The sequence below is a fragment of the Molothrus ater genome, chromosome 2, assembly GCF_012460135.2.
Source record: "Molothrus ater isolate BHLD 08-10-18 breed brown headed cowbird chromosome 2, BPBGC_Mater_1.1, whole genome shotgun sequence".
NCBI classification, from domain to species: Eukaryota; Metazoa; Chordata; class Aves; order Passeriformes; family Icteridae; genus Molothrus; species Molothrus ater.
The window spans coordinates 68,362,007-68,381,754 of NC_050479.2; the positions used below are offsets into that span (position 1 = coordinate 68,362,007).

Below are 19,748 nucleotides of genomic sequence, written 5' to 3' on the forward strand. Positions count from 1 at the left end.
ACTTAAGGACTTCTAATTTAAGACTAGAAATACCTTTTCTATATTGAAATACTTAGAGTGTACTTCAAGATAAAGGAAAAAGAAAAAAACAACACTTTATATTTAATTCTATAATGTAGTTGGTTTTATATTCTTAAGTGCTGGTTTTACTTCAAGTTACAGTAGGCTATTACAAAATTAATGCCAGAACTGATTCGATTTCTGCACCATAAACTGCCTTGTTTTTCTTCTGTCATAAGCTGTGCCTAGCTTGTTATAAAATATGTGCTGTCACAATACACACTTATGTTCTCAGTATTAGATTAATATTAGTCCAAGAAGGTAACTGAATCATAAAATTCTCTCCTAGTGCTTGTGGGATCACTCATTTGAATGAAATATGCACTAAATATTTTTGTAGGAGGGCAGATAAGCAATGCTGTTTAGGTAATACTATTATTCCCTGGTGGCTTCACACTTGTGGTAGAAAAACAGATTCAAACAAGCACTACAGTGTTACTGAGGTTACAAATGACCTGGAAAAATACAGTTTCTATGGATATCATTTAATGAATACAAGACTTGCATGTCACACATCTAACATAGTGTTTTGTTTATTTCTTTGCAGGTATAAGGTATTGAGCAGATCTTGCAATTCTTTTATACCACAGAATTTTTAAATGCTAGACTTTTATGCAGACATTATTAAATTACAGAGAGCAGGATGATCAGAACCTTATTTCACATGTAGCCAAGCTGGATTTTTCCAGAGACATTGTGTCCTATCTTTTAAAACCAGTTAAATATGGAGATTTAGCACTGTTAATAAAAGCTTCTATAGAGGAGGAATATACTGTTCATGTACTTTGACTTAAAAAGCAAATTTCTGCCAGTGTTATCTCATCACCTTACCTCATCTGAATATATTTGCAAGCACTAAATTTTATTCAGACATCTTCATTACATAATATTGCTAAATCATCTATAGAGTAATTGATGAAAAAAGCAATGGAAATCAGGAACAGCAGTACTAAAAAGACTAAGGCAGACTAAAATGCTATTTGTTTACATTCTGCAAAGCCCAGCCTGGATCAGATAAACAGATGGATTCTTTCTGGCTAGAAATATTGCATAAGATTCTCAAATTAAGCATAGAGGGTGGGAAGTGTAGCTATAAGCAATTGATGTTTTGCTTCCTATCACATCAAAATGACTTTCAGACCTGAAGTAGAATAATTATATTTTGTCCTCAGTGCACAATTAATAAAAACCAACTTCTGAGCAATGCCACACCCTTGTGATTAAACATCATTTAAAAAAAAATATTTAGATAAAGTCTGAACAAATAAAACAAACATGTAGGCAGGAAATGTTGTTTGGAATGCACTCCCTGCAATGTACTGTTAGACCCAGAAAGCAGCCTAACTTCAGAATTCAATCAAGTAAAATCTAGTATAATCTCATTACAGCCCTTACAGTTAATGAAACCTATTTAAATCTCTGACATTTTGATTTTTAGAGCTGAAAAAAGCAAGAATTACTTGGTTTACACAACACAAACATACAGAAAGGTAAAATTCTATCCTTCAGGTTGCCCTAGCTATTTACCAAGCAACACATAATATGAAAAGATTACTCTTCTGCTACTCACTATTGCTCCAGGATTTCAGTAAATATTTGATACTGATTTCAAAGAAGCCTGAATCCTGCTGGCTAGCCATGTCTGCTGCATACAAAGAGGCTTCTATAATTCTGAGCAGCTGAAGTGGCAGGTACTATGTATGTAGATGTGACTGTCACCAGTCAGTGATGTAAACGAGGGGTCAGAGGAGGAAATGAAGTCTCCGCAGATCCACTTCTTCCGTTCATGGTAGGTAAGCTCATTAAAAAAAAATTTAAAAGCCTCAACAACAACAACAACACACCATGAGATTTTTGTCCTTTGCTCTTCCTTCGGGGCTTGTTCTTAATTCTAGCTGAAGAGAATTTAATTCCCTCGCCCCCTCAGTACTCAGTATTTTCATTTATTCCATTCTGCAACCGGGCAAATTTCTTCTGGTCGGTGAAGGCACACGCAGCAGCACAGCACTTGTTCCATAGGCACAGTCAGAGGATTTTCCCGAAGGGTGTCTGAGCCGTGCCTTTGATAACGTGCAGCCTGCCTGTCTGAGGCTGTTTTCCCATCAGAGGCTGTCAGCCCGAGCGTGTGTGTGCACCTCCTCTCGCCAACCGAGTGTCAACTCGAAGCCTCACTGAAAGCGTCTCTTCTGCAGCTGCAGGGATCTCACACGTACTGCTCAGCTTTAGGGGGAAAGAAAGCAGCCTCTAATGAACATCCTCTGCCTGCTCTGGTCAGCTGCTCTCCTTCCGCCTGCTTCCAAGAAGAGCCCGCTGAACTATACACAACTGCATCATGCTGCAGTAAAGCAGAGCTGCACCCATAGATCTGATTGCAGTGACGTTGGGAAGGAAAAAAGGCTCTCCCTCAGCCCAGTTGCACAAGAGAAGCACTTCCAGAGCACTGAACCCACGGCATGCAGACTGGCTGCTTCTGCTTTTCTTTCACTGCTACAGAAAAACGTGTTGTCATTTTTTTCTTGACACTTTTTCCGCCTCCCCCCCCCCGCCCTTAACAAAGATGAGAGACAGCAAGCTGAATTCATAACGCCAAATAAGCCAGAGAGCTCACTGCTTTGTATTCACCTCTGAAAGAGCCACAGAAAACTCCGTTTGATATAATTTTTATATTGAATAATGGTTTCTAAAAAGGAACTGAATTCACATAAGAAAAATGAGGCAGAAGCAATTCACTGCTTTTTAATCTCTCTGTATTTTCTACAAAATACTTAATTGCTAGGTACAATTTCCATATTCCTAAGGTTTTATTTCATATAATCACACTACATCACTATGCATATTTTAATGGTAACGAAGAAAAATAAGAATCAGTTTCCAAAATACTTTTTGTTTCACATATTCTTGGTATCACCCTTCCAGATATTATTTCCTGGGAACAACAGTACTTATTTTTCTCATTTAGTGAAATAAGTATCCTGCAGCATTTCATAATTATAGTATTTGAGACAAAATAGAGCTTGTCTGCTGCTCATTCTTCTAAAAACTTTGTCAGCGATTATATTCACACATTACTTTTAGTTTCAGTATGCGGAATATTTGATGTTTGGATTGGAAGCTGAGGAACACAAGGGTCACTGAGACCAAGCTCTTGTGGTTCTCACTGAAAATATGCTAAATGTCTTCTGCAAACATACCTCATCTAGAGATAAGGTTTTGTGTCCTCACTAATGACAGGCTGTTGTTTAAACTCACTTTGTAAACGTTCTTTCAGTTCCTAAATGAACTTCACTCAAAACCTGTTTACACCCTTTCATGGACATGAACAACCAGAAGTGTTCAGAGTATCTCAGGTTTGACCTCACCAGCCATGTCAATGATCAGCTCTTCCTCTCTGTGCTGCTAATTATCATCCCATTGCTGTCACTCTGCATCCCCAGTTTATATTGAGACCTTGCTGTCCCATTTGTACCTTCTTTCCTACCCCCCACTGACAAAGCCTCCTCTTTGTGCCATCCTGTTTTGGCCAGCACAATCCAGCCTTTTACAATTAAAGTTAAACTTAACACCAAATAAGGGAAGTTCCAAAGTCTAGGAGACTGATGACTTTCCACCATCCTGCTAATTGATTTTTCATCAGACACAATGCCAAGCAGATTTGGAAGTCCTTATTCACCCTCACAAATACTGCATTAATATCTATGTTCAAGGATTTAAGTAATAATTTCCCCTGTGGTGCTATATCACATGCTTTTCTGGAGATGACAGATAAATTAATTTCATTGCAACTCTCTTGCTGAAAATAAAAACAGGAGGTTAATTTGCAAGTAGTTGTATTTCCTAAATCCGTATTAGATTTTATCCAATTTTAAATTAAATCCACACCTTTAAATATAATCTCTCACCGATTTTTTTTCAGTCTTGAGTATCAAGCAGCCTCTCTGTTGATGCAGATAGTTTTCCCCCCAACAAATCTGTGGTTTATATTTACAGGGCAGAATCTCTCTTTTGATATGCTCAACAAAAATGTTATTACCCAAGCTGCAACGGCTTGTCATATGGCTGCTCTTCATTGAGTGAATAAATGGGAAGTTAACTGGTTTTTGTAATGTGAATTTGAAGATCTTTGAGGGGATTTTAACACCTCACAAATGATTTTTTGTTCTATTTGTGTTACTCCTCCTTCTTCTGTTTTTCTACAAGAGAAAATGAAAACTACAGGCAAAAGCATTCACGTAGTTAGTGGTCAAATCTTGCTCTTACTCCATCTCTCAACCTCACTGGATACTGGACTCTTTAAAATCAATGTCCTTGTTTTGAAGTTGTAAAGGAGTAAGGATGTTTAACCATTTGCTTTTTATTCCCTCACCTAGTCTTACTCAGCTCATCTTCTGTGCTGCTGCTGTCAGGAGAATACCAGCCTCCATGGGCGACCTGTTAGCTCCATGGGATGCTCCTGAGGGTCCCATGTGTCCCTCATAAGCAGAATGAAAAGTTCAAGGTTTTGTGGGTTGGTTGGTTTTGGTGCTTTCAAGTAAAAGAAATTTCAGATATCCCACATGGGCACTTTTCTTAACTGTCACTATCCAGCTCCTTTTTATTTCTCATGTTTGTATTTTCAGATTGGCAGATCTATCCTTGCTAATTTTGAGTCAACTTGTATGAACAGGATCCAGTAACATTCCTTCCACTTGATCTTCACCAGTTATCAAGTCTAACCAATCTAACAATCTTTTCTTGACTCTGTGATCATTTGGTGAAGAAATAAATGGGCTACTGCATCCAAGGACACCTGGATTCAACTACCATAGGAAGAGTTTGCATTTGGCATGTTAAAGTACCACCTAATGCCTAGTTGCTCTTCCTTGTGGAGTAACATTAAAAAGGCTACAGCTACGTTCAGCTTCTACCTAGGAGTGGCAGATCCTCTGCACCTTTTTTATTGACTTTCTCCAAAGTGATATGGAGCCAAAGTAATCCAATTTCATGTATAGTAGGTCTTTTTTAAGCATTACATCACAACGTAATTGCAGAATCTTACTGCTCTCACCATTTACCAGTCTTTCTGAAGAACACGTCCACCTATTGTGTGTTCCCACTGACAGCATGATGCTGTACTAAAATACTGAAAAGCTTAATGGATATATTGAGACAAAGTATATTAAGGAAAAATGCCACCACTCTTAAAGTCTATATTTTTGGCATCATATGAATGAGTTCATACAGAATGATAGTTGTTAAGATTTACTTCAGGTTTGATAGTCCTCCATTATTGGTTCTGCTTTCAAAAGTATCACCCAGAACATAAATGACTCAGAATTTAACTTTTAACAGCTTCTTTAAAATTAAAAGTATAATCAATTAAAATCTTACTAATTTCTATCATTAGTCATACAATATTTTTTAAAAATTTAAATGCAAAATTAAGTTTAAATATTTGCCAGTCTAAATCTGCAAGCAAGACATCTTCCATATATAATGATTTTACTCATATTTTGGAAATAGTCCTGAAACAGGAATAACATAGAAATGACAGAAACATCAGCACTCTAATTTAGTGTTCTGAACTTATTTTTGGTAGGCTCACAAGACTAAGAAATTTTGAAGTTACATAGCTTCCACTTTCATTTTTGTTGACTTCGCAATATTTACAATTTAATTACGTATTCCAGGCTGTGAAAGACAGACAGGCATGAGCATACGAAATCTGTCCATGAAAGTAAATTGGCTGATGAGGGCTGTTACAGACTTACAAATTTACAGGTACAGTGGGCTCCTTCTTTATGACATTACTACATGGGAATTGACAATAGCAGTTGCTTTTTTTTTTCATCATATGAAACCACAGATTCAAAATGTAAGGCTTTTCATGTGCCTGCCATGATGAACTACCTCCTGATTACCATAAGCAATGTTTAAACTAAATGTTTGTTAAACTAAATGTAACACATACTCCACATTTGTCAGCACTGAGCACCTTCTGTTCTCCCACTGTTTTCTGAGCTCAGAGGAAACAAATATCCAGGAACCTTGGTTACCTGGCTAGTACCCTTCTCAGTCTGAACAGATCTGGAGCTGTGGAGTTTCCATGCCCAACTTTGGGGAAAAAGAAGCTGGGAGACACTGTTTATCAGCATGGTCAGACATGTCCTTGTGAGCAGCTATTGTCACTGCAAAACATCTGAAAAATAGACTTCCAAAGCTTTCACTCAGTAAAGGGACAAGAATAACAAAACCACATACTGCTGGAGGTATTCACAATATCTATCTTGAGGCATCCAGCTCAGATGCCTACACTGGGAGGTGAGTGCCTTCAGCATGACACAATAGTTCAGAGAGTTCCAGTAAAGAACACAATTATTTGCTCAAAGCAGCCTGTTTCTCCTCACTGTATACACATGATACTTAGGGTAACTACTTTTGTAAACTAGATTTTTAGATTCTTAATATTTAGTAGCATAGGTACCAATTTTGTTTACAGTTTTAGTGACTACTGTTTATTACAGTCATTCAGGCAGTTTAGTCCTCTGTGTTTTCAGCAATGCTTGCAGGAATCCTTAAAAAAGCACATAGAGATTTGAATATAGCACAGTCTTGCACAATCTTCTGGGGCTCATTTTAGCTTGGTATGAAAAGGCCTATGTGGATTTTGCAATCTTAACTCCTCAGAATCTGAGGCTAAATGCAAAGAGTAGCCAACAGTAGATGACAACAGTAACAAAGCAAATATAGATTCAAATTTTGTCTTCCAAGCAGAGGTGTGGACACATCTCAAAGCCTAAAGTAGCTCTACTGAACTACTGAAGGCTTTAACGTGCTTGATTATGATTATGATTATAATTTTCTATGGCTTCCTATAGCTTTTTCTTCTTATTTTGATTTAAATACTAAGCCCTTTTAGCCAAACAATACTGTATGTTGAATTACATCTGTGTCTCTGATTTCCATGGAATCAGATGTACAGTCTGTATAAAAGTTAGGCTGTCTGGAGTTCTTCACCTCGGGAATAAGTAAGGGCTGCTTATCAGTGTCTTCATGGTTTTTACACAGTCTAGTTAGTCCTCTTGGGCAAAATAAAGCAACCCTACAAAGAGTGATTCCCAGACTCATTTGATTCCAGTGCAGAACACACCTAACAGAGGAAAACAAGCAGGACATCATCATGTCCTGGGATAGGCTGCATCGCATTCATGAGTTCACATTCCCTCCTCTGGGAACCTCTTTCTGCCCTGCTCTGAAAAGACTGTGCCAGCTTTCAGATGGATGCTGGTCATAGCTCAATGGTATTCCAGTGCCTAAATTTAGGTGTCTAGCACAATTATAGATACCCTAAGGTATGGGAACTATTCACAGAGACTGGCAGATATGACATAACACATACATTAGATCCACAGCTTAACTAATGTCCTCTGCTGAATCAAAGATCAAAATTGTAGTATCTAAACCAACCAAATTTTAGGTACTATGGTGTCCCACGTATTAAGAAGGTAAAACAAACATCTTGCTATGCTCCAAGTTAAAAGTACAGAGTGGCAGAAAGAACTCCACAAAATAAGATTTCATCAAGGAAATCTCATTTAATATGATAAACTCTAAATAAAGTAATAGAAATCCTTCTTAGTTTATGTCTCATTAGTTTTGCTGCACCATTTTGTTTTGTCTCCTGTTTTTAAGTGGCTGTTCAGCTATTGCCACCTAGTGATGGGAAGCAAAACAGGCAGAAACAAGAGAACGGTAAATAATGCACGAGGAATGCTTGTTTACATCACAAACTGCATCAAAATGGAAGACAGCAGCATTGAAATGAAGCACATGTTTGTATTTCCAGACGCAAGGGCATCAGGCAACTTGGGTACAGTTATATACACTATTTAAATAGAAACCTATTGAATGGTATTTAATAGAATAAAACAACGTATTTTCATAGATACATTATAGAGTCACACATCACCCAGCTCTCATCCTCAGCTTGTTTAGTAAATTCATTAGAGTAATTAAATAGGTTGTAAGGAGTTTGTGCCTAATCTATAAATGACAAATGATTACTAGGCATTTTGCAGAAGATGAATTGGTGAATGTTGGAATTATGCCTTCAAGATTCAAAGTACTATTATTCTTCCCTTGAATTTTCTTTGGAGCTGTCAAACTGACATGTCCTCTTAGGACTCTGTCATTCACCTCTGAATTTCTCCCTAGATGAACAGTGTCTGGAAGCATCAGCCAGCCAGGAGCAAATTTTGTTTGCCCAGACTTACCACACATATGCTACAAATACACCATCCTGAAAGGCATTAGGAAATCTACACCACTACCACTGGGGCACAGACTCAGGCAACGCTGATGCAAGAAGTACTGCTGTGCGTGTTAAAATGCAGCCTGTGTCCCGCAAGCACAGACCACAGGCATCAGCAGGCAAAAAGAATAACTTAGTCAGTATTTTCTTCCTGCTCTTCACCCAAAGTTTCCAGGAACCATCCCTAAACAAGCTTTTTACCATTGCTGAAATACTATAAAATTCTTCCCTTTGTAACAAATCCTTACCTGTATTTTAGAGACAAGGTTATATATCATACTCCCCAAACATTCTAGCATGAGGTGTCAGAACTTCCTTACAGCAGGAAGTTTCCAAACCACCCCTGAAGGAGACTCTCATTCAGTTTCAGAGATGAGATGAAGTTACTGAACCCCACCCCCACACTCACAGTATAATTTGTATTTGCTAATTTACTCATAAGAGATTGGTACCAGGTCTAGGACAGAGGGAATCCAGACTTTGTGGCTGTCCCTCTTTTTCTCAAGTTATTACACATATTCCCTCATTACACAATGCTTAGACTGAATCCTCAAATACTGCAGAATTTCGGGCCATATTAAGTCATAAACTCCCTGTTCCACTTCCCTTCTGTCACACAGTTGTACATCTTCTACCCTCCAGAAAACTCTGTGGGAGGGCAAAGAGGTAGAAGCAGAAAGGCAAGGGCTGGACCATGCCCATTGCTAGATGTTCACAGAGTCATGGAATGGTTTGGGTTGGATGGAACCTTTCAACATTGACTATTCCAAACCCCTGCCATGGGCAGAGAGACTTTCCATTACACGGCATTTTTCAAAGCAACCTGTTTGCTCCTACAGGGTCTCTAGGGATAGCTCACAATTACTGCACATTACTGCAGCTGAGATCATAAGAGTTCTCAGCTTTGTTTCTCCTCATTCTTCTTCTCAGACACACCCTGGGATTTCAAGCACAGCTTTCGCCCTGTTCTGCCAGGGCTATGGAGCTGGGGAAAAGTCCCCTTTCCTTTTCCTCCCCAGGAATGGAACTTGCCTTGGGAAAGGGAAAGCTCCCACCTTTTCAGAGAGGTGCCTGAGATGTGACAGAAAGCACAGCAAGACACACAAGGAGGGGGTGTGTATCCACTCAGAATGGTGACCTGATGCCCAAACTAAGGCACCCCTGACCAAAGTATATCACACACCTTACTTTTGTCTCCCTTGAAGAAAACATGTTCAAAATATCAATTTTCCACAAGACATCTCCCTGTAACATGTTGCACGTGTAATGTTTTCATTGATTACCTAATTAGAAGGTGGAATTTTCAGTGCAGTAGCTCCAATTTGTTCTCTAATACTAATCCATCACTCAGACAGATCTTATCTCAATGCTCTTCCTACGTGTGATTTTTAACACAAATGTTTTCTTGAATCTCAAATACATTTACAGATATATTTTCTTTCTCTTAATTCTGCCAGAGCAGATCCTAAAGTTTTCCCTGACTTTAAGTAAGATGGTGCAGTGACAGGCCTCTTGCTTACTTGTTCTTTTTTTAAACTTTCTTTTCCATTCTCTCATTCTGTCTTCAATTATTAACACTTCTTCCTTTCTGGCTGACCTATTTGATACTCACACCTCAATGTTTACATTATTCTGCAGAAAGGTATCCTTCTGTTTATGTCCCTTTGCTCCACTAAAACATCAACCTTAGAAGATGAGTAAATTTTTTTACTTCTCTCAAAAAAATGAGAACAAAAATCTTGGAAGGATTTCAATGAGCTTCCATTGACTATAGATCAAGATGAGATGGACATGGGATCAGATTGTACTTCATTTGCTGCCTCTTACACCTTCCTATCAGGTATCAGGCTCTGCCCACTGTCAGAGAGAGGGTCAGACCAGCCAGGCTTCGGGTCTGAGCTGGCACACGTGCCCCTGTAACACAAACACCTCCAGTCTCCTCAGGTGGGCCTTATGCATACAGTGTCCACTCTCAATGATTCAAAAAAATTCTACCTCTTGCAACAGCTGCAGTAGAATTATGTGACTGCAACAGGCAAACTGAGTACTATCAGATGTAGCTGGCCAGTTTTTCAAATGATGAGGTATCACTGCCATCAATTTTCCTTCCTTGACATGAACTTCCCTGACATGTACCACCACAAACAAGACTGTACATCCTCCAGGACTCAGGCCCCTGCTGTGAGTGAAGTGCCTGGAATAGCTGGAGCCTGGCTCATTACAGTGTAAGAGCTCATTTTCTCATTTTACTCAGAGGTGCTAATAGAAAGCTCAGGTTCAGGGAGCTCAGAACAGTGCTACCTCCAGTTAGACCAGTGACCTATTGACTAAGATAGATAAACTCAACAAATTTTATAATTTTTTTCTTTCAAGGTGGGAAGAACTAAAACTTCAAAAATCAGGATTATCCCAGAAGTCATGCCAGGTGGTAGACCAAAAAATAAAATTGTTCTTTCCCTGACTGTAGGTTATAAACAGGACACGCACATACACTTCTTAGCTCACTTGATACCTTTAACAGCTAGGCTGTCACCATGCCCTTCATCCCTTTGAAAATATTTCTGGATATCCAAAGTAAACATAAATAGCTGTCAGCAAAAATCTTCATGACTCAAGCCACTGGCTACTTTACAGCAACTTTACATAAATGACTACAGTGCTGTGAGGTACTGTCAGGAAAAATCAGGCCATATGATTTTACAGTGAAATTTCTGTGTCTCATTACATGAATACCTTTCAGTTACAACGTCTGCCTTAGCGCTCTCCCGTTATTATTCAAAATTATTTTCTCCATTCTTTCAAGAATTGATGTCATGAAACCATCTCAATCCTAAACAGTTGTTGAAGGGAATATGTCTTGTTTTATGTAGTTTTGAATTCACTTTTCACATAACCCTCCTAGGCAAACACTGGTGAGACACAGCGTCTGGAATTTACTATGTAACACTCTAACTTGCACAACAGTGTGTTTAGATGCTGGCGAGATAGGAGACAACAATTTGGATTAAAAAAAATCTGACTGATCTTACATAAGAATGCTTGTTCTGACTTGCAAAATATTTTCTATAATTTTTTTTATGTACTGGGAAGGAAGACTTTTTTTTTTTAATTAGAACCTTATCTGTAAGTATGCACTGTTTTACCTTTTGGAGTAATCTGTGCCAGGAGAGATGTCAATTTAAGAGGTACAATCTTTCTTTCCTGCTTTTTTTCTCCCCTGAACATAGCACTTTTTAACTGATGAGCACTTGTTCAAGGGCTCTCCCTTGCTGTGGTGAAGGTTTTGTGACAGCAACGCTTCTATCTGGGCACCGGCAATTGAAGAGCTCCAGCATTCTCCAACTTGCTGCTGTTCTTCAGAAGCACAAGTGTCCTCAGAGAGGCCAAGTTAAATATAAATGCAGCCTTTGTAACTGGGTCTTTTATATCCTTCAGAGTCCATCCCTTCCTGCTAAACCAAAAAATGTTTTGGGTCTCCCAGAGACATGAGGTCTAATACACCTGCCTGCTTATGTTGGAAAAAGGCAAATGACCTTTTTCCTGTTTAAGAGGGTTATGTTACTCAAGGTTTCTTGCATGCTACATTTGAATGGAAACTGCAATTTAGCAAAAAATGTACAAAACAAAACATACAATCTGCTTTTTCTTTAACTAAAAGAAAGTGCTTTAGGCTCAGTACACAAGGAAGAAAGCACAAAAAGATGCCACAGTTTAAAATTCAACAGTTTCCTAGAAAAGGCAGTTGTAATTATAGTTGCTTTAAATACACTTAAAATGATTAATGATTTTGAGTCACCACAGCCTAGATTTTCAAAGGCATTTAGCTTCTGAAACATCTAACAGTTGCTTTGTATATTATGAAGTGTCAAATCTGGATAAGTATCTAACTCCCATGTACTTGTTTGTCCACTGCATCATTAAAGGCTTTGAAAATCTAAACTCATTTTTTTTAACTTTTTAAAATTAGCAGATCTTATTCTTCTCTCCCTTTTTTTTTTTTCCAGATCAGAAGAGGAAAATAGTTCTTTCTTTTTCATCTTTGATTTGGCTTCTCAGCTGTGAAGTGAGATCTAAAATATCGAATATATAACTGAAAACAATCCACTGAGACAGAATACTTTCATTTGTATACGGCGCTTAGATCTGGAAAAAATCCAGTTAACTTTTACAGCAACCTAATTCAAAAGGGAATGGTGATCATAAAAAAATAACAACTGAGGTTCACTTGCTTTGAAATCTTTCAGTGTAGCTGGAGGCAGTGCTGGGTGTGGAACCTGAGCTCGCGCTCAGTTGGGTCCCAGTGCTCAGTGACACCAGATCCTCCCCACTCATGCTGAGCTGCAGCGCATGAACCTTGCCTGAACTCCTCCACAGATCAAGAGAGGTCATCGCCAGCTACTGACTAATTCAGTGAACTAAAAACGTGGCATCAGCACAGGCAGAACCTTTCTAAAATGGAAACTTCTCCAAGAACAGAAGGATACTTTCCCCCCCATCTGATAATACAACAGATTTCACCCACAGTGTGCTTTCTTGTTTGATTAAGCTAACCTGAGATTGTGCTACTGTTGAAAGAGCTGTGAAATTCTTCCGCCCCCTCCCTTTCCCCCATAATGTCAATCAGGTCTCCTTGTGCCGGCAATACTAAGGAGCAGAAGTTTGAGGTGCGCAGAGTAGCAGGTGTGTCTTGAGGCTGCAGTTTTACCTTAATTACTTTCAGTTCAAATGAAGTTATGAGTATCCCCAGTGGTCAATGCAATGAGGCTGATGGGTGTTCAGGTGGAGGAAAGAAGCAAAGGAAAAGGATGCCTCTAAATTGGAAAAAAAAATAACCAAACCCCAACCTGTTTAAAAAAATCAGAGACATACTTGTCATAGGTATTATGTGGTTAAATAGCTTTCCCAACTGCTCATATGCATTTACAAACACCTATAAGAGGCACTCCTACCTATAAAAGGTACTGCTTTTTAGAGTAACAACATTCTTCCAAGCCACTTTTCTGTCTGAGCCTTTATTAAACTGCGGCTGTCACAGGAACAGATACATTTTAGCTCTAATTGCAACAAGCATGGTCAGAAAATGAGCTTGCAGATTTAAAAAAACAGAATGGACAGTGATAATCAGTCTTTAGAGGACAATAACTCTGTTCCTTCTAGACCTCTGCTGTGAGAAAGGAGCAATGCTAATGTTCATGGAAGTTACTTCCACTATTCTTCTGCAAGTATCAGGAGTGGAGGAAAGCAAGGGAGCTAAGAAAAGAAGGATGTCTGCAACTCCTGCAACAATGGTCCTCCTTTTAAGGCTACATGCCATGAGGTAGGCCTATAGGATTGCTTGACAGTTTTTCCATTTATCTTCCACATAAAGAAACAACAAAAAAAGTAGATTGTATTTTCTGGAAATATTTAGTGAGAAAGGTTGTCAATGAACAGAATAATGAGGAAATGCCTGAACAAATATAATAATCTTAGAAAGCAGAGTAAGAGAACTGGTAAGATTTTCAGTAATACAGAGTGAAACCAAGTACTTCCAGAAGCAGTAGGGGAAACATTGAACAAAACTGTGTTAAAATTATAATAACTTGACTCTTCCTTTCATTGAGCTTCAAGAGATCCCTGTTTAACAGTACTGGCTCCAGTATCAGCCCCTGCTAGTGACTGATCTCCTGTGAGCCTTCATGCTGCCAATCCCAACCCACTCAGCCTGGCAGCTCAGCCCTCCACTGTTCACCCATTAAGCTTATATTTCATCATTGTGTCTATGATGATGTTCAAGGTGATCCTGCCAAAGGCCCTTCTAAAGTTGAAACAGTGTTCTTTGATCTTCCATCATCCACCAAGCTGGCTATCTATTGTTTTAGAAGGCTACTGAGCTTATAAAGCATCATTTCTCCTTCATACAAACATACTGACTGCTGCCAGTCATCTACTTTTCTTGTGTTTGGAAATGGATTATAGGATTATTTGCCCCATCACTTTCCCAGGGATTATGGTGAGGATTACCAGCCAGCAGCTCCCAGATCCTCTTTCTTGCCCTTCCTGGAGAAAGGAGTCACATTTGGTCTCTTTCAGTTATCAGGAACCTCCCTCAGTAGCCCTGAGCTTTCAAAAACTATCAGGACTGGTTGGACCATGATACCAGCCAGCTTCCTCAGCACTGGGGTTGCATCCTGTCAGGACATCCTGTCTCATGGATGTCCAGCTTGTTTCAAATGTTCCCTAACCGGTTATCCCTGTACCAAGGGTAAAGCCTTAGTCCAGACCTTCCCACTGGTCTCTGGGTCCTGGGATTCCTGAAGATCTCCCAAAGGTAAAGACTGAGGCAAAGGCAGCATTGACTACCTGGGCCTTTTCCGTCTCCATCACCATCACCGTCCTTGCTGATGGGTGAAGTTTACACAGTCACCGAGACCTATTTTAGGATGGGCTTTCAAGTGGGAAGAATAAATATATAACAATAGGTTATGCAGAAGCATTCTTAGCCCTGAAACCAGATAAAGATCAAACTGTGACACTCCTCTTACTTAAGAGTCTAACAACATTTAGTATGACAAATCTACACTTAAATTACATTATTACTAGCTTCTAAAGGGAGAACTGCTGATTTTCTAGCTCCAGAACAGATTTAAAATTGGACTTGTTTTGTTTATCCTCAATTCACTGGGCAGAAAATTACATTTCAGACCCTGAAATTCCATCTTGTGAGCTTAATTTAGTCTCTGGTATTCTGCTTTTCTTGTCATCCTTCTTTCACCCTGGCATCTTTGTGTAATTGTAAAACCTCTGCTGCAGATTAGACTTTTTGCTAGAGAACAGAGCCTCAGCAACTAGTGGAAATTTAATACTTGAATGATTTTCTATAGAGGAGTCAGTAACTGTCCATGATAAAGCTAAACAAGTCTGATCAGAAGCACTTTATTGTGACTCACCGAACAAACTGGTGCTGAGTTTTAATGGCAGTAATTAAAGTTACGTCTTGCTGGACAGACTGGTGGTTCAACTCCACAGGCCCATGGATGCCTACCTGAACCCCTGGGGCTGCTCTCTTGCCATGGTGCCATGGAGCAGCCTACAAGTGTACAGCAAAACATTATCTAAATTCTGGTGGCAAATCCAGCTCTCTCTCGATTCCTCAGCTCTTGCCAACTTCTGAACTGGGTCTGAGAATTGCTAGGAGAGTTATCCAGGCAAAATGCAGAAGAAATAGAACAACTTTGCCAGAGAGAGATTTCTCTGACTTGCATAAGAAGAACAAGAGAGGACAGGCCAGCAAGAGAGTACGTACTTCAAAGATCCTAAACGAAGTAGGAAATACATGATAAATGAGATTACAGTGAGAAAGATGGCACTTGTGAACTGTCCCTCTCCTTACCAAAACACAGATTTAAGATTAGGCTTAAAAATTATTGTGCCAGCCTTATTTTGTTTGCAACATAAATTACCCCACAAAAGGTTTACTCTGCTAGCAGATAATTCACAACAAATTGAGCATACAGATAACCATAGAGATAATCTCTAACACATTGTGCAACTAAAGCATGTTTCCATTATAGCCAACATGAAACAGTAACTCCAAAGACACAGAGCAAAACCCCACAGAAAGTCACATCAATACCCTCAGGCAGTTCTAAACCAACTAAATAAATAAAAAGTCCACTACACAACAGGTCCTTCTAAGAGGAGCCACAGGATTGTCTCGCACACAATATACATTGCATAACTACAGACATTTTTTTCATTGAAACAGAAATATCTTCCAGTAATAGATGGAAAAGATTTCTTATTTTAATAAATTTTAAGTACAGCCTAGAACATGATTTAAAACATGAACAGACATTTCTTGGGTCTTTGAAAGTGTATCTAAATATAATACTGCATTTTAGCTTTGCCTAGCAGCTACACATTAGTATATCCAGAGCAAAGGAATTTAAATTGATATCATATAGTGAAAATCTCTGCAATTTCAATTTCCCAAAAACCCCAAATATAATAAAGACTGTCCTGAGCTATTCATGTCAGGTTCTTCATTTGAGATCCAACCCCAAAATTCATAAAAAAACCACATTCCAAAATAACCTCTCTTATTTGATAACAATAAAGAAAATGAATATGAGAGTACGTTCTTTACAAAAATCCAAGTACATGAACTAAGCATCTATCTGCTTACAGCTTGTTTACCAGAAGTACCATAAAGATTTCATCCTTAAGGGCATCTTTTTATCATGAGAAACGGTAAAAAAAGAAAACTTCCAACTCACCTTAGTTGTGTTCTAAGATTTTTCATTAAGTAGTCTTTTGTAATTAAGATGAGTTCTACTTTCTACACCAATCTTCAGGCACAATAGTCTAGCACCCAGATTAATAAAATACTGATTTTTTAAAATTACTTCTGGAAATTTAGCAAGTACTTTCAGAAAATCCTAAACTCCTTGTGGTTGTAGTTCAACTTCAGGTACATTAAGACAGCAAAAAAATTAAAATCAAAAAAATATGCAACTTTTTATTTCAGAGATTCCAAGATTATCATGTGATTTAACTTGGATACAGTATGCTCCAAGTAAATGTGTAAAGTATAAACATCTGAAAGTCAGTTACCTGCCAAATGCACCCAACAAGTGCACAGAAGTATCTCAAATTAAACAAGTTCTATAGAAGAAGTACATTTTGAGTTATTTGTATGCAGTCCACTGACCCACCACATTACCAAGAGAACACGCTTCAATGTCATTATTTACACTTGCTTATATGAAGATTGCTCTTCAGGAGGGGAACAGAATATCAGCCAGAAGGCTAAATCAAAGCCATTATGACAACATTTAAATCTGATTATTTGAAAACATTTTACTTGCTTGCTAAGTTTTTCATTACTGCAGATACACTACTGTAAGACTTTAAAAATTACGTCTGTCTTCCATGTATTAAATATGTATTTCACAACCCTATGAAAAAAATTATTGTCAATCTTTCCAACCCATTAGCACAAAAATGTATCTCTGAGGGCCAGAGATGGGCATATTCTTATGGTGTTTGCACTGTTCACAGTGCATCTTAAATCAGATAAAGAGAATAAACAGTTCCATTGCCTCTTGATGGCCAAAGAGAGATTTACTCGGAAATAATATCAACAAACTCTCATCGATTTACTGCACATGAAATGTAGCTAAGGCCACTACCATTTGATATTAAGAGTCACCGACTTATTCTCAAATATTTTAAAATATTTTTGTCTGTTTCCTATTTTGCTTGCATTTCTTAGGATCCTGGCTTCTATTTTAAAATACAATATGTTATATATTGATGTATTTCTTTGGAGATACAACCAGTGTTGAGTATAAGTTCGATGCTTCTTCTTGAAAACCATGTAAACATACAAAACCCCCAAAACAGTTATATTTTCCAGAAGGTGAGCATTTGGCACAAGTTTTGAGATTTTTCCTCTACCCTTTAATCATTACCCCCTAGAAAGGATATAGCGAAGAGACCAAGGGTAAAACAGGCAAACTATGTTACTAAACCAGGTTCTTTTTTGACATGCTATTTCTAAGGCAGCACACAGAGAAATCTGTGCTGAAATCAGGATGCAAGTGCTGTAACTGCTTCACAAGGTCTTTCAGCACAAATGAAGTCTACAAATCCTTAGACATTTAAGATTTGGGGTAAATTACTGTGTAATACAATGGGATTCATTCACTTGAACACTGGAGTCTTTGCTTTCAAGAAGTCTTGACATCTCTAACAACTGATGGTGGCAATTTAAACCTAGGAGACAACTAGACAGTTTTTAAAACAAACAAACAATAAATCAAAACACAAAAACCCAAGCCATAATAGCAGAAGAAGCCTTCCTTATCTTAACCTCACTTTCCTCCCTACCTTCTCTCTCATTTCCATGTTCAAGTTACTCTCCAATGGACATAGAGAACCTCATCTAAATCCTAAATATAACTTAAAGATGAGGCAGCATTTTCATCACTTGCTTACAAGAACATTTGGAAATCATTCTCCCCACTCTATAAAATGCCAGTGAACCCAAGAAGAAAACAAGTCTGACAACATCCATCTGTTACATCAGACTTCATGAGAAATCCAGAGCTTTTCTCTGAATCATCAACCCATCCTTCCTAAAGAAAATGTCACTTTAATACAAATATGCACAAACTAAAGTGCTGAAGAGTACATTTAGTAATATATATAAAAATATGCGTGAGACCACAAAAATGCAAAAGGGCAGACCAAAGCAAGATATTATCAGTAATATAATTTCTGGTAATGAAGCAGTGGCCCCTCACCCACATCAGTGGGTGGACACACAATCAGCAATGCACCAATGGCATATCTGAGCATAAGGCTCAATAAAAGCCAGTAAGGCAGAACTAATGCCAGCTTACAATATGAACAGCAAATAACAAAAAATGCTACTCCTCCCTTCTCCCGCATTTTCAGTCAGCAGAAGGTCTTGGTAACAGTATTAGTGGGAAACCAATCCAATGTTTTCAAGTCAGACAGGAAGGAGAAAAACTTTGGGACAAGTCAGACTCTCTTTCCCTTCCTTCTGCTGGATGATACTTGTAAAGTGCAGCACCAACACAGGGCAATCTCCCAAATGGCAATAGGGGTACCATAAGTGAACAGCAATTATCATATGCAGACCACAAGCGTACATTATTGCCATGCAGTACAATTTATTCACAGAGGAGGCAGGATATTCAAATCTTCACCAAATTAAAATACTGAACACAGATCATTATTACTCATTTGAATCAAGACACATACTGTACCCATGACTTTAAGCATCCTTATTAAAAGTAATTAGATTTTGGCAAGTCTTTCCCAATTAACACAGCCAGTCAAAAGTAAAAAGTAAGTCATTTGTACGGCTGTCTTAGCTGCACGACTCATGGGAAATGAAATAATTTATTCATGTCACCGTTGAATAACTTTTAAGAATTTGTCATATGTATAAAACCTTTTCTTTCTTTCTTTCATTATTTTTCATTATCATAATTTACATGCAAATATGGCATCAAATCAACTTACTTATTTTAGAAAGTGACTTTGCTAGACTGTATGCTGGTTTGAACTCCAGAAATGCTTTGAGGGAGTACCTCAAGACTTCTAACTGCGACAATATTTTCACTGAAAAAAAAAAAAACAAAAACATTGAATTTGATAAAAAATACTAGCTATTCAGTTGTAAAATCACAGACTAGCAAGCTACATTCTTTCTTTGAGTAGCTCTGTAAAGTACTGTTAACCAGTGACCTTCATCACATTAACTCACAGAAACACCACACTGCTTGTACCAAAGCAGTGATCATGTGCTGTCCCACAGAACACACAGAGCTAATTTTGGCTGGGAAGACAACATCTGAGGCACAGGCATATGGCCATGAAATGAAGG

General features: G+C 38.3%; 1 protein-coding gene across 5 annotated transcripts in view; it reads right to left on the minus strand.

Annotated features, from left to right (window-relative positions):
• Positions 1–19,748, minus strand: part of FRY (FRY microtubule binding protein) — a 196,528-nt gene that overhangs the window by 157,180 nt on the left and 19,600 nt on the right. Inside the window, exon 1 of one of the 5 annotated variants that reach the window (XM_054517894.1) lies at positions 19,385–19,473. The exons of 1 other annotated variant lie outside the window; for it this stretch is intronic. Coding sequence is in view for 2 of the 4 variants with exons in the window: in XM_036386661.1 (XP_036242554.1) it covers positions 1,631–1,700 (70 nt within the window). In the remaining 2 variants the exon portion in view is untranslated. Of the gene's footprint in view, positions 1–1,630; positions 2,346–19,384; positions 19,474–19,748 lie in introns of those variants that run through there. 3 more of the 5 variants (XM_036386661.1, XM_054517891.1, XM_036385012.2) reach the window with 3 other exon arrangements.